The sequence below is a fragment of the Dromaius novaehollandiae genome, chromosome 13 (assembly GCF_036370855.1).
Source record: "Dromaius novaehollandiae isolate bDroNov1 chromosome 13, bDroNov1.hap1, whole genome shotgun sequence".
In the NCBI taxonomy this organism is placed as follows: Eukaryota; Metazoa; Chordata; class Aves; order Casuariiformes; family Dromaiidae; genus Dromaius; species Dromaius novaehollandiae.
The window spans coordinates 1,866,393-1,880,198 of NC_088110.1; the positions used below are offsets into that span (position 1 = coordinate 1,866,393).

The 13,806-nt window shown below is 50.2% G+C and overlaps 1 protein-coding gene across 6 annotated transcripts in view; it reads right to left on the reverse strand.

Annotated features, from left to right (window-relative positions):
- The window catches only part of CPNE2 (copine 2), a 93,857-nt gene that overhangs the window by 15,232 nt on the left and 64,819 nt on the right, over nt 1–13,806 (reverse strand). For all 6 annotated transcript variants that reach the window (XM_064519353.1, XM_064519350.1, XM_026104089.2 and 3 more), the window contains 4 exons: nt 13,232–13,291; nt 9,317–9,450; nt 8,355–8,409; nt 816–867 (listed from right to left, as the gene is read on the reverse strand). In XM_064519353.1, the coding sequence (XP_064375423.1) occupies nt 816–867; nt 8,355–8,409; nt 9,317–9,450; nt 13,232–13,291 (301 nt within the window). The remainder of the gene's footprint in view (nt 1–815; nt 868–8,354; nt 8,410–9,316; nt 9,451–13,231; nt 13,292–13,806) is intronic.

Here is a 13,806-nt window from a genome sequence, read left to right on the forward strand (position 1 = left end):
TTCCCTTCCTTGCCTCAGTTTCACTGACATAATATGGGGTAAATAACTAATCTCATGATACATGTGTGTTTAATTGATAAACTATTAACTCCACAATTAATCAGCTGATAATCAATTCTTTGGGGAGGAATTGTCACTGATAGACCTGTACAGCACTGAGAAACCCAGGACTGTGGCTTCTGTATTTTACAATATATCCAATAAGTAAGGGTCAAACAGCATGCTTTACAACTATCAGAAGGGAACCTAATGAAGTAAATATAGCAGAAAAGCAGATGTTCACAGCAAGCTTTCATAAACCAGTGACTAGCATATGAGGCCTGGAGGCTGACCAAGCTCCAGCCTTGCTAGGGTAAAGCAGAGGTCAAACCACACAACTTTTGCAGCCCATGGTAGCCCCTACCATTTATGACTTGGGCAGTTTTTCAGTGATCACCATGATCAGCTTTCAATTCTTAAGTGAACTACAGAAGCACTAAGGAGCAGGTAACTGAATTCCCCCATCTGGTCGCCAGGCCTAGCATTTCTTACTGCTTGCTGTAAGAGCAGACGGCTGATGGGACACATCAGAACGAAGGCGTACTTCAGGCTGTCTGAATCCAGTTTCATTTTATGCTGGGACCTCCTACACACCCCCAGATTCCCTCTGCTTTCCTGTGAGTGAGCATTTTGTTCTTACTCCGCTCCTCTGTTCATGCCTGGCTCTGACCAGACCTTTGAAAAATTCCTGAGACAAGTTACAGGTGAAACACAGAGGAGAGGACAGAAGACACTGAAGGCATGTCAGGAGTATTAGAGATCTGCTGGATACTCACCTGAACAGAAGGGGTTGGTTGGATTGAAGTTAATGGCAAACTCATGGGACACCTGGGGAGAAGAAAAGACCTCAGTTAACATGGAAGGTTACTGCAGAGCTGGATGCTTGCTATCAGTTTAGCTAGATGCTGCATGTTTTGGGTATGGCCCTCAACCACCACATCACAGGGAGACCCAGTCCTGGCAGCATCCCGGCTCCCCATCTCCCTGCAAACGGCACTGTGCAGTGTGAGGGAGGAAGGATCTTTTCCTTGCGGGAAAGGAAAAGCTCCTGGAACTGCTTGTTTGCCTGCTGAATGCTGGAAACGCACTTTCAGAGCAACTGGAAAGCTATATGAGTGCTTGACTGTCCCTCATCTCCTCCAGGTCCCAGCACTGCCCACAGTCTCGTGCCTCTTCCGCTGTGCCCGCACCAGTGCTCGGGCAGCCGCAAAGCAGGCTGGATTCAGGAACCGATCTGGCTGGCGGCTAACCTGTCAAAGACGGCACCCTATTACTATCTTCTTGATCAGGGTCATCATGACAGCGAAAGCCAGCACAGGAGAGGTGACATGAATGCTCAGGCATGGTGGACAACAAGTACCAGCACAGACAGCATTTGTTTTCATTGACCATGGAACCATCCTCCCTCTAGTATAGGTGCAGGATGCTCCAGGTTTTCCACCATCCCCTCCCAACCCAGAGGAGATGCTCTCACGGGGTTCTGCAGGATGCTGGCAACAGGAGATATCCCTTGCCACAGCTTCTTGCAATAGCCCAGTCACTGAGAAACCAAGCAGCAGTGCTGATTGCAAATCCTTTCTCAGGAGAACTAGCATCAGCCCCAAACCACAAAAATATGGGATACCACTTGCTTTGAACCTATCTCTGCTATCAAAGACAGCGCAGTCCAATAGCGCAGGTGCAAGAGACGGGTCAGGATTCCTGGATTTTAATATGAGTCTTGCCAGTGTTGATGTGGGCGAACAATTTGTTTGGGGAATAAGCATCCAATCCATGTGCCTAACTCCCTAATTCTGCTACCTGTGATTTAGGCACTTTAAGGCGCAGGCTCTCAGCAGTACTAAGGACTCACGACTCTCTATTTCAGCACCTCTAAAAACTGGAGGAGGAATTTGGGATTTTAGGTGACTGGTCCAAGGGCTCTAAAATGAAATGATCCCCCTTTGTTCATGCCAGAATTTCAAAACAAAGCTATTTTCTCCCTCTCACAAGGGTGGTGGTTTGCTGAGATTCTCAGCCAGGGGATCGCTTCAGGATATGTGTATTCATAAAGCTAGCAAAATCAATGTCCTCTAAAACTCAGTGCAAAGCAGAAGTCCTCCCGAGACTGCATAAGCAACATGCATCTGATTCAGAATTTCCAATTATAATGGGCATTGTGTTGAAAGCAGCAGAAACTATTTTTGCAAGACAGTGTGGAGTGGGAAACAACAAACAAAAGTAGGTCGAACTAAAACTCTTTCCCATGCTGCAAAGCTGATTAGCTGTTGTACGGGCAAACGTTAGCAGCCTGCTTGGGTATCTTCATGCCAGCTGAGTGCAATCAATAATGCTCCCATTCATACCAATAAGTACCAGTCTGGCCTGAGCCCATGGCAGGCACATACCAATTGTGGTGGCTGGGCTGAGCCTGCCAGGACCTCCAGCTAATGGACTTTCTGAGCTAGACTCAGGGTCTTTTTATCTGGTAGCTTGTGAAGGATTTCTCCTCTATGGATGTATCTAATCAGATTTAACCCCCAATGTGAGCAGAAAGAATCCCACAGGCTTCGTATCACACCCAGGGTCTGGCTTAGAAAATCCCAGCCCTAATTTCACCATGACTCACCCCAGAAGGAGGAACAGGTTCAGGTGAGGAACCAGCATGTCCAGCTGGCCATGCAGAGAGATGCCAGGCTGCAAGGTCGGAAGAGAAACTCATGCACCTTCTCCACCAAAAGTAGCCCTTCTCCAACTCACACAAAAAGGTCACCTGAGACACAACTCTGAAAATGCCGCTTGTTTGACTTCACCTGGGCAAACCGTAAAAGGTCCTAGAACAAGCTACAGGGCAGGGCACATTCAAACTTCTGCCGTACAAACATTTGTAGACAAGGTAGGCAAAAATATTTCTTTTTTGCATCCCGAACCAGGGGTTTCTCTGTCTTTTAAGCAGCAATGAAATGGTTTGAAGCTGTTTTCCTCACTTGTTGCAGTACTAGCTGCAGAGTAGACCCCCCTGGGTGGCAGAAGTGTTTCAAAACCTCCTCTGGAGTTTTCACAGATTATATATATATATCTCTGCTAGAAAATTCAACAGGAGGGCTTCAAAATTTAAAAAAAAGTGGATCTCAATCCCTATTCAGCTCCACAGTTTGTAAAGCAGTTGCTGTGGAGTCTGATTAAAGGTATATATAGCATCTATGGGTTTCACATTCACTAGTAACTGCAAGACTGTTCCCAAGAGTGAAAAACTCTCTCTAGCAGCCATGACGGCTAAGAAATTCAGCCGTTATACTCTGGTCCAGCTCTGGATGGGGGAGAGGCTGTAGGGTGGAAGCTCCATCTTTTCCCATCAGGAATTATGAATGTGCTTTCCAGAAGCACGGCCAGAGAGTCGTGACGGAGAACAGACTTTGGAAACAGCGCTGGTCTGGGAGCCTGAAAACCTGGAATCAAGTCCTGGTCCCACTGTGACGTCCCCGAGCGATCCGAACCCCGGCATAACTCAGGTTCCCTATACGCAGAGGCAAACGGACTGCAAGTCTTGGGGGTGGCCTGCCTTGCTACGCATCCCAGTGAAGCTGCCAGCTTCAATTTGAGACTCTTGAGCTCCACAGATACAAAAATAACACATTTCCCTTGGCTGGCCCCAATTTGCTGAACTGCCTGTGTCAGAAAACGAGTCTAGCTGGCTACCGGGCAGTGCGACTCAAGCACAGCTCCCAAACCCAAGCAGAAAGCTACCAGTGGGGCTTGGATTTTAAGCATCGGTCGCTACGATGCTGTCTTGCCTTTGCCTCATCCCACATAAATTGAAACCCATCTGCTTCCTTCTCCTGTTTCCTACTGGGAAACTGCTTGAGGCTCTTTACAGAGCTGTTACATTTCAAGATGTTCTTTGACATTTCCAACAAGACTTTTGTGTGCAAAATATCTCATTCAGATTGGTTCTTTGAAAGCATTTGGTGGTGCCATGGCAACAAGAGCACAATTAGAACAAAGCACAATTTATATGACTCTTCTCTTCAGCGATCTTCCCCATTTTTATTCTGGTTCATAGTCTACAATAGCCATCCTTGGCTGTTGGTTGGCATGGTCAGAGTTTTACCTACTGCAGGTACAAGGTGTTATATGCAGACATTCCCCAGGGAGCATATTAGTCAAGCTGCTGCCAACTGAGTGCCTGGAGTGAAAATAAGACATTGGTTTCAATGAAGGACAGCCATTCTGGCTTTGAAACTATGAGTCTTGATTGCCTTAATTAGTGAGCTGAGCTGGAGGGACCTGTGCCCTGGCAGGGCTGGGAGTAGCTCTGTGGCTGGACCAGGCAGCAGAAGGTGAGGGAGGGATGAAGTGCCTCGACGAGCTGGTGCAAGTGGGGGATTGGAGCGGGCACTGGAAAGCAGAACTGTAGAGGAGAACAGGCCCTGGATAGGTTTTGCTTGAGAGAGCAGGATTCATCTCAAATTCTCACAATGTGGAAATCATTTCACAATTGGGAAAAAAAAAAAAAAAAAAACTGCCTGACCAAGGCTGATGGGGCACTCGTGCTTGCGCTGGGCGCTGGCAACCACCGTCACTAACTTGAGAAAATGAATGGTTTAGTCCAGGCAGGTGATCTTCATGTATGCATCAAACATCCAGGGATGCAGAGCTGCCCTCTGGCTGGGGCTTACTTGGGTTCTGTCAGGGGAATAAGGTGGTTTCTCTGGTACGGCCCCCAGCCCCGTGGGAGCAGGAGGAGCAGACGGAAAGGTTTCTACAGCACGTCGCAGGAGGGCAGGCAGTGCCACACTGGGCAGAGGAATAAGGTCCCCCTCTTCCCACATGGCTACCAGTCAGCATCCGCAACCGGCTACCTGCATCTAAACAAGCAGCAAGGACCACTTCCAGCCTCCCGGGCTGTGCTCACTGCTGATGTCTTCCTGTGGTGCACAACCCTGCTCTTTGCGCTTTGCTAGGTGACTTCCCTCCTAGCCTACTAGGACGGAGGAGCTTTTCACATGCCAGAAGTCTGCGGTTCAAACGCAATCGCTGCCGGTTTTACCTTGGTCACTGATGCCTTGGGGGCCTAATCATCCCCCTGGTCCCGGAGGCCCTGATGGCTCAGCCTCCCCGGGCTGACAGCGGTGTGTGACGCGCCCAGGGCGATTAGCAAAGCGGTACCGGATCCAAGCGACGCATTTCACCCACAGGCCCTGCCTCCAACGCAAAGCGGGTTGCTCAGAGTGACAATTTGCCCATTCCCCCACAGCCCGCCAGCCCATTAAGCAGCCCAAGCTGCCATACTCTCCTTAGCCCCACTGCGCATTTTCCGTTCTGATTTCTCTCTGCAAATAATAAATCCCCCGATGACAACTGATTGTTATTACTTGGAAGCTGCTTACCAAGACTTTCCCACAAAAAACTGGTGAAGTGACAGACCAGAGACATTTGCTGGCCAAGGAGGATGAATCAGCTCCAAAGTGCACATGGAGGGATCTCCTCCTATGCCTGGCAAACAGCAACAGCTCCTGCTTGAGTCAAATGAATTTTGGCTGCCTGTAGGCCAGAGAGACTGGCTTGAAATGGTAAAAACCATAACATGCAGATGGGGCAGAAAAAACAAGCCCGGCAACATCCCTGATCTACTGCTCCTCTGTGCTCAGGCTCACTGGCAAATGCGCGGCATAGCAGTACCAATACACGTGCCCTGTTTATTTTATTTCATCCTCGCCAGCCCAGAAGCTGCATCACTGGGGCACAACGGAGCCTGGATTTGTGGCTGATGATGGCTGGGTAAATTCAGCTGATGCAGAAGGCAGTCACCTTTCACACACCATGCACTTGGATTCTCAATAGCGCTGCGTCTTTCCAAATTTAAAGAATAAGACTTGATGCTGAATAACATGGTTGGTAGCCTTTTCTGTCTTGTAGGAAACTCCCTGCCTCTGGGCTCTACCCCATAGTCAAGGCCAGCCGAGAGGCTTGGGACCTTGCAAATGTGGATCTTCGGTGGAAACTGCAGGACACTGCTGCTGCCTGCCTCCAGGAGCCAGTCTTTCCAGGCAGCAGACCTTAAGTTGTGGCTTGCAGCTGGTGGTGGCCCGCATGGCAGTGGTGAGTGACTCAGGGCCGGTTTTCCAATAGTGGAGTCTCTATATGTGTTAGAAATGGCCCCGATGGTCTTCCTTCACTGGGAGGAAGAGTGTGGGTCCAAGACCAGGGTATTTTATGCAAGCCTCTTGCCCAAGGGGTGAGGTCGCAAGGGAGGTGCTTGGGCGCAACAGGCTTGTCGGCATTAGTTGACGGGCAAGCAGCATTATTTCAAGGTTTGCGGCATGCCTACAGGGCTCTGCAGGTGTGCTGGTGTTCGCCAAGTTATTGATACAACCAGCCTTCTTCTCACAGAGGGATTTGCAGGTGAGCCACACACAGGAATTACGAGAGAGAGTGCTGCAACTACTCACCATCCTGGGAAAGGCAGGAAAGGGGGGCATGAGGGCTCAAGGCTCTCCCCTCTGAACGGCAGGCTCGATTCCAACCAACAGGTTCAAACAAACCACAGGAGCAGCAGAGCAGTCCCTTTATTAGTATTAGTAGTAGTATCCAAAAGAAAGCACAAGGCCTCAGCAGGCAGAGCATCCCCAGCTTTGAGGGCCAGCAACATGAAGGTTAATGGTCCTGCTCACAGCTGCTCACGACTTATGTGCTCTCCTCTGCTCAGCCCAGAACAACACTCACCTCCCTTCCTCCCATGCCTATTGCGAAGAAAACAAAAGGCTTTCTGAGATTCAACCCCAGCCCCGTGCCAGAGGTTGGGGACATATCAAAAGCAGCAGGCAGAAATAATGCACATTAAGGGCATTAGCAAAGAGAGCAGCCAAAAGCACCGGCCAGTAATGAAACACTGTGGTTTTCCCAGAACATCTTTTCAGATGCATTATGGAGAATCAGGGAGAGTCGAGGCAGTAAATCACAGCTTCCCACCAGACAGCAACTACTGCTAGAACAGCCCCAACCCCCTGCCCCTCAGTTTCCATCTCAGCTGCCACCTTCCAGCACCCACCTCTCAGTCTGGGTTACTACAGTAGAAATTTTGGGACCCCACTGCACAGTGCTGTACAACCACAAAGGAAAGGGTGAACCAGTGCTCTGAGGGGCTCACAGGCCAAAGAAAGATAAGTTGGAGAAAACAGCAGAGGAAATGAATGACTTCCCCATAGTCACTTAGCCGATGGGGCCAGCAGTGACTCCAGGAACAGAGCACAATTCTCCTAATCCCGCTGCAACCCAGCCAACGCGGATGGCTCTGCCACCACAGCCTGCGACCCAGAGCACCCTGTGAAGGTGGCACCATGGGAGCAACGTGCCACCAGCATCTTTGGGGCAGAAGCATTTGAGGTCTGTCTGCTTATGAAGGATTACTGAGCAGACGAAAGGGGTAAAAAGCATGGAGCCCCCCCAGGGGATGTCCCCAGGTAGGGGCAGAGAGAGGGAGAGCAATGACAGAGCGCTTAACCAAAAGAGACACAGAGATGCTGGCTATACACCCTCCGAGAACAACCAGCGCTCAGCACGTGCTGGTCCATTCTGGAAGCTGGATTTTGGGGAAGCTGGACCACCCCAGCCTGCCAAAGCCTTACCAAAGTCTCCTGCTGGAGCAGCAGCGTTTGTGGTGGGAACGCTGCCTCCACCAGGCTCCTGGGGATGCTCAGAGCAGTGCTGCGCTCTGCCATGTGTCAAGCGAGATGTTTCAGCACATGCCTTTGCAGAACGGTGGTGCCTTTAACCCTTTCCGTGCCCAAGCCCAACAAAAGATCAACGGTGGCTTTTAGGAAACCTGCTGAGATCCTGGGCTGGAAATGGTGTGTCACACCGACAACACTGAGGAAATCATAGCAAAGCCCTTCTGCTCTAATCCACTCCCACGTCTTGCAGACACTACCTATGCGACATAATCTTGAGGCTACTCAGTTCCCAGCCCCCTTCCAGATTTTGCTTCTGTCTGACACACTCATCCAGGGGCCTTTGCCTTGCCCAGAATTGTTCCTGCCTCCTGCCAGGAAAATGAATCAACAGCTGACTCTGCCCATTAATGCCAGCGAGCTGCTGCTTTAATGCCAGTATAACAGAGAGGAATTGGCTGCCTGCGCTCCATCCCCACCTCGCCACCCACACATGCTGTCACTTTTCATCCTCCCCTAGCTGAAAGCCCACGTCCACCTAGTCCCCCCTCTGCCCAAAATCTTTTTGCCTACTGAGCCAGCCGGGAAGCCCAGACAGCTCTGATCCTGCCCAGGCTCTGTCGGGACGAGCACATTTTAAACATGCGGACCACCACTGCACTTTACCTTCCAGTCCGGTGGGAGCTGGGCACCGAATCCCAGAGCAGGAAACATTTTGTCTCTAAAAAAGAAGAAAACAAAAAACCCATATGGGTGTATTTACACACACACACAGCCTGCTTGCACAGCTCTTGCTAAAAGGCATGTTCCGTTGGTTACGAAAGGCCTCCTCGTGCTACCAGCTGGCCAACACCCGACCGTCCCGTCCACTACAATGAAAGTGCCAGGTGTACAGCTGACCCCAGCACTAAAAAAGGTGCCAGCCTTCCCTTGCCCCCAAATGACATAGTGGCTTTAAAAATCATGAGAGCTGAACAGAGAAAGTAGATGGTTACCCCTTTGACTTTCAATATTTAGGTAGAAAAGAGTTAGGACAAGGACTAAAAGCATCCCCTCACCTAAACAGCTGCGTTTCTTGCAGTCATTTACATCCAGAAGCTGGGAATTAAAAAAAAATTAACCATCTCTTTTGGTCCCAAAAGCTAGTATTGTCCAGCATGGCAATTCCAACAGATTTCTGTTTTGTTTTCTCTAACGTCTCAGATGTTCTGCTATGTTACACACAGATTGCACCTCGGAGTGGCTGGGGAACAAGACAACTTGACAGTGTGGCTGCTAATGGCAAATATCACCAAGCTGAGGGCACCTATCCTTGTACTGAGAAAGCACCAAATGACCAGTCTCCAACTGCCCCGAGTAAAGGGCACTAAACTACTTCCAGCTGCAAGGATGGAGAGAGAGGAGAAATTCCCTCTGTCCTTACACATCTCCTCATTGAATTGCCTGCAGCTAAATACAGATGGTTATTTTCTCCCAAAGACATTTTCAAAAGTAAGGTAATATTTACCCCTACTTTGCAGACAGGAAATCAACGCACAGAAATGGGTGAAATGCATCCCAGCAGCCCCTCGGGAAGCCAGGAAAATGCCTGTAAAACAATGGTGGAAGCCCAAAGGCACAATGCTTACGAGTCATAGTCCTGAATGATCTGACCGACAGCCCAGATAGCCGACAGATATTCATTTGTTCCCATGGGGTTGATATAGTGCAAAGAGGAAGGGTCTCGCGGGTTCCCGTTGGAGGCTGTGAAGTCAATTCCGACCTGAGTTGCAAGAGAGAAGCACAGACCCATCCTCTATTAGACACCACCATTATACACCTAGCCACCAATTCTCCATTGACTTTGAGATCATGACACAGTCCAGTCAAGGCCCAAAACTTTTGAAAGTTTAACAAAATGCAGTTCTTTGGCTTACCTAAAAAGGCCCTAATTAAATACCCACTATTATCCTTGAATTTTTCACCATCAAGCATCATACACGAGGTGTCCTGAAGCTCCCTGGTCCTGGAGCAAGCCATTACCATTTCCAGTGCTCCCGCCTGGAGCTGCCTATCTCCCAAACGTTAAGCACTGTGACCACGTAGCTCCATGGACAAGAAAGAGGCCAGGGTTCCCTGTACATTCAGATCTCAAGGTCTTTGATTCTGGTGTCCAAAAAAGAGAGACATCCCTGAGTGGAGCTTTTCCTGCAGCTGGGCCTTTGTAAGGGCTGCTCCACACTGGGCTTCCCCAGGGTCCAGTACAGGCTGAGGTCTCAGGGCATCTGTTTATCAGCAAGGAACTGATGTATCACCTCCCTCTACCAGGCTGTCTATTCAAAAACTTCTGTAGGAACTTATACACGAGACCTTGGACCCAGTTAAATCCGGTCAAAAGTGGCAAGACGATGAGCCAACAGATTTAGAAATGACTAGGAAGGAAGAGTGAGGAAGAGACAAGCAGACAGCGTGACTGCATTTGCCTTGTTTGCTTAGCAAATAGGCAAAACCCAAAATAACTCCGCCGGCTAAATTGAGCTCAGGGGATTTGTACTGGATTTTGCTCTGTATCTGTAATGAGAGAGGATAAACTCGGCTCATGAGCTAGCAACCGCTAACGACTGGGCCAAAGCCAGGGGTGCGTAAAGAAGAGATTCACTCAATAAATGAGTGTGTGTAACCGACAGGCCAGGATCGAGGCCGGCGTTAGGCAAAGGCCGCGCGGGCCGTCCCCACCCTGTTCAGCATGCCAAGAGAGGACACAAACTAGCCACAGGAAAAGGCGAATTCGCTGCTTGTTTTGCTGGTGCTGGCGGGGAACAGGCCGGATACCCCCTTTGACGGGCCCAGTGCAGGCAAGCCTGCCCATGGCCAAGGACGGCCACGAAGGGCAGAGGCCGGGAGGGCACCCAGCACCCTCCCAAGGCTGATCCCTGCAGGGTTACTCCATCCTCGGCCTTGGAGAGGATTTTGTCTCTGATTTTGAGAAGCTTTGAGAAGGCCCGGCCAGAGCAAGAAGAAGGCACAGCCCAGGACAACAGCTACCACCTTGCGCCAGTGAAGTGGCCAGAGCAGCCAGCGGCAGGTGGACGGACACGGAGGAGGAAAGCGCAAGAAGCCTTAGCAAAACCCTGCCTCTTTGGCACGCAAGCTTAGGCCTACCTACATGCAGTTCGCATCTGTAACACCTGCTGTGGTGTAGCCCAGTTTATGAAACACATGGCTTTGAATAAAACAGAAGATGCATCTACCACACTGGGGAACTTTAATCCACAGAGCCCACAAGACAAATGTACCACTGAGGCCACCCTGTTCCTGTCCACCCGCACACACAAGTGACAGCGTGGGCTCCCAAGGTTCGGTTTCCCTCTGGTTTTCTCTCCTAGGCACGCTCTGGCACGTGCGTGCCCAGGGTCCTGCCAAGCCAAAGCACTGGCCTTCGAGGTCTCCTCCTGCCACCAGAGAATTCGATGGCCTACAGGAACCATCTTTTGGTTTTCTTCGTTTCCAGATGCACCGAAGGGAGGGCACAGCACCAAAATGATCGCTTCAGCTTCCGCGCAGACTAAGAAAGGTTCAGCTGCGAGCAATACTCACATCTTACTTCAACCCAAGTGATTTGTGGCTCCCCAGCCAGCATGAAGCTAACATCAGAGGGAGAGGAAGAAGAAGGGGGAAGGGAGGCAGCGCTGGCTCTTTCTCTAACGAACACCCCTGGGAGCAACACAGGGCTCTGCTCTGTATCAGCGGTTACTCCAAACACCGGTTTTGCTGCTTATTCAGCTCCTCTCAAAGGCAGGCTGACCCTGCTCTTCCCTGCGAAGATGGCCCGGTCCGAGCTCTCCTTTTCCCCGCTGACACGTTCCTGTGCTGTTGGCGTCCAGGGGCAGCTCGGGGGCCAGAGGAGATCAAATCCTCCTGCACTGGCCACTGCACACATGCAGGATCCCAGCCTCAGAAAGCCTCCAGTGCTGTCAGAGAGCAAGAGGGAAACTGAGGCACGGGGAGGTGGCTCCGCCTGAGTCAGGCACATAATGCAGCGCTGCCCCAGGACACTACCGAGGGACCGAGCAGCCCTCGGACAAATTTCTTAGTGATGCAGCCAATCTCCTGCTAGCACAAAGCAGACAGGCAGAAATGCTGTTTTTAGATCCCCTCTTCCCTGCTGCTTTAATGCTTGTCTCTAGCAGCAACCTCTCCTTCCAGCACCTTGCCAGCCCTGCAACACGATCCAAACGTCAGCGAGGCAGCGTGTACCCGAGGATGCAAGCTGCCCTTCCGAACTGCAGGGCTGCACGCTGCGGTCTCCTTCTCCCTGCTCTGGTATTTCAGCAGGGAATTGCACCTGCCACATACGAAGCAAAAATCCACCCAGGCAAACACAAATCAGAGAACCAGTTGCCTTGGGAGGGGAAAAATCCCAGCGCCCTCCAAAAACCAGTAGATCTTTAAACAAGGAGGCAGACTAATTTATACGAGAGCTTTGTGCTACCAGTAAACTTAATGATTTTCCTCTTCTGTTCACTCTTTCACACCAAGACCTTAGCACATAGCAGCAGAATGGCATATAAAAAGCTCTTGCACTTGTTCCTGTTTCTATGGCAACTCTTCTTCCTCCTCTTCCTCTTCCTCCCCACCCCCCATGTTTTTAGACAAGACAACACAATAAAAATTGAAATACTGTGCATGCCCAGAGCTTTCTAGATACTCTATCAGAAAAGTTTGCAGAAATTAAAAGGCTAAAGTGTGTGGGGGGGAAAGCCCACTTATTTTCTGTTGTGGTTTCACTCAAGGGTTGTAACTTCCTCTTTTAATTACTCTTGACAAACTGCTCGTGCTCCAGATCAAATGAGGGTTGAAATGCAAATAAAAATTCAGAACAGTCTCGTTAACCGCCGAAAGCATCTCAGTGGAGTCCAAAATAAGCAAATCTTGCACAAAAATCCAGCTGGTGGCTAAAACCAGTAACAGGCAGACCTCAACAGACGATCAGAACATCCCCTTGGAGGAGAGGAAATGCCAGGCTGGTGCGGATGGGGAGAGGGCACATGGGGTCTCCCCAGGACAAGGTCTCCTGCTCAGGGCTCCCTCCAAATAAGCCGAAGCCAGCGTTGCCTGCCCTTGGAAGGACAGCCCCTTGTCATGAGGGCAGCGCTTCTATGTTTAGACAGAAATGAGGAAATACCACTGCAAAACTTGGGAGAGAAGTTGGTAAAACTTCATGAAGACTCAGAAGAAGGTCTTTGCAGAAGTCTGGTCTTCCATATTAGTCCTGAAAACTAGCTAGCTGGGCTGTTGGACACACCTGAGCATTGCTGTATCGATCCAAAAAGTCTCGGCACCACGTGGCTTAAAAGCAAAATACAGCACCTCCTCCTTGCCGTCAAACCCCACTCAACCAAGCCAGCCACGTCTGGCTCCATGGCTAAGCTGGCCAATGTCCAGCCACCTGTAGCTATAATTTCATGTCCACCTTGGTAGAGTCTCAGGCAGAGAACCCTCCCCCATTTTGACAATTTTGTGTTTGTTACCATTACTGGACAAAGAGCAGCAAAAGCCCTTACAGTAAACATCAGCTGGCAGCCTCCCAGGATGTAGTCGAGAAAGGAGAAGTCTCTGGTTATCTGAAAGAAAAATAAAGGAAGGGTTTCAGCAACCCTCATCATTGCAGAAAAAAAATCCCTCTGAAATTGCCCGTGTCTCCAGTCATCGTGCTTCTGGGTCCTCAGGAAACTTTATCCATGCGGCAAAGCAAATGGGAAGAAGCACCTGGCTCTCCCATGGCAGCATTTTGGCACTTCATGAATCACATGTGGAGTGGGGCCAAGCAGGGTCAGTGCGCCAGTTAATAGCCAGCGTAAAAGGCCTGAACGGGGGGGGACCTTGAGAGCTGAAAGCGTCAGTGGTGGCAAACTTAACCGAACTGATCTGAAAAGCCTCTCCCCATGGCCAAAACAGACTCACACCATCTGCAAATCTGGTACAGCAAGGGCTCTGCAAATACACACTCCCCTGCATGCTGCTGCTATATGAAGGGAGGACTTCACTAACCCCACGGCATAGAAAAAGGACCTTTTCCATCCCGAATCAACCCTTGCCTCCAAAGGAGACACCGAGCAATTGGTTTCTGCCAGCCCTG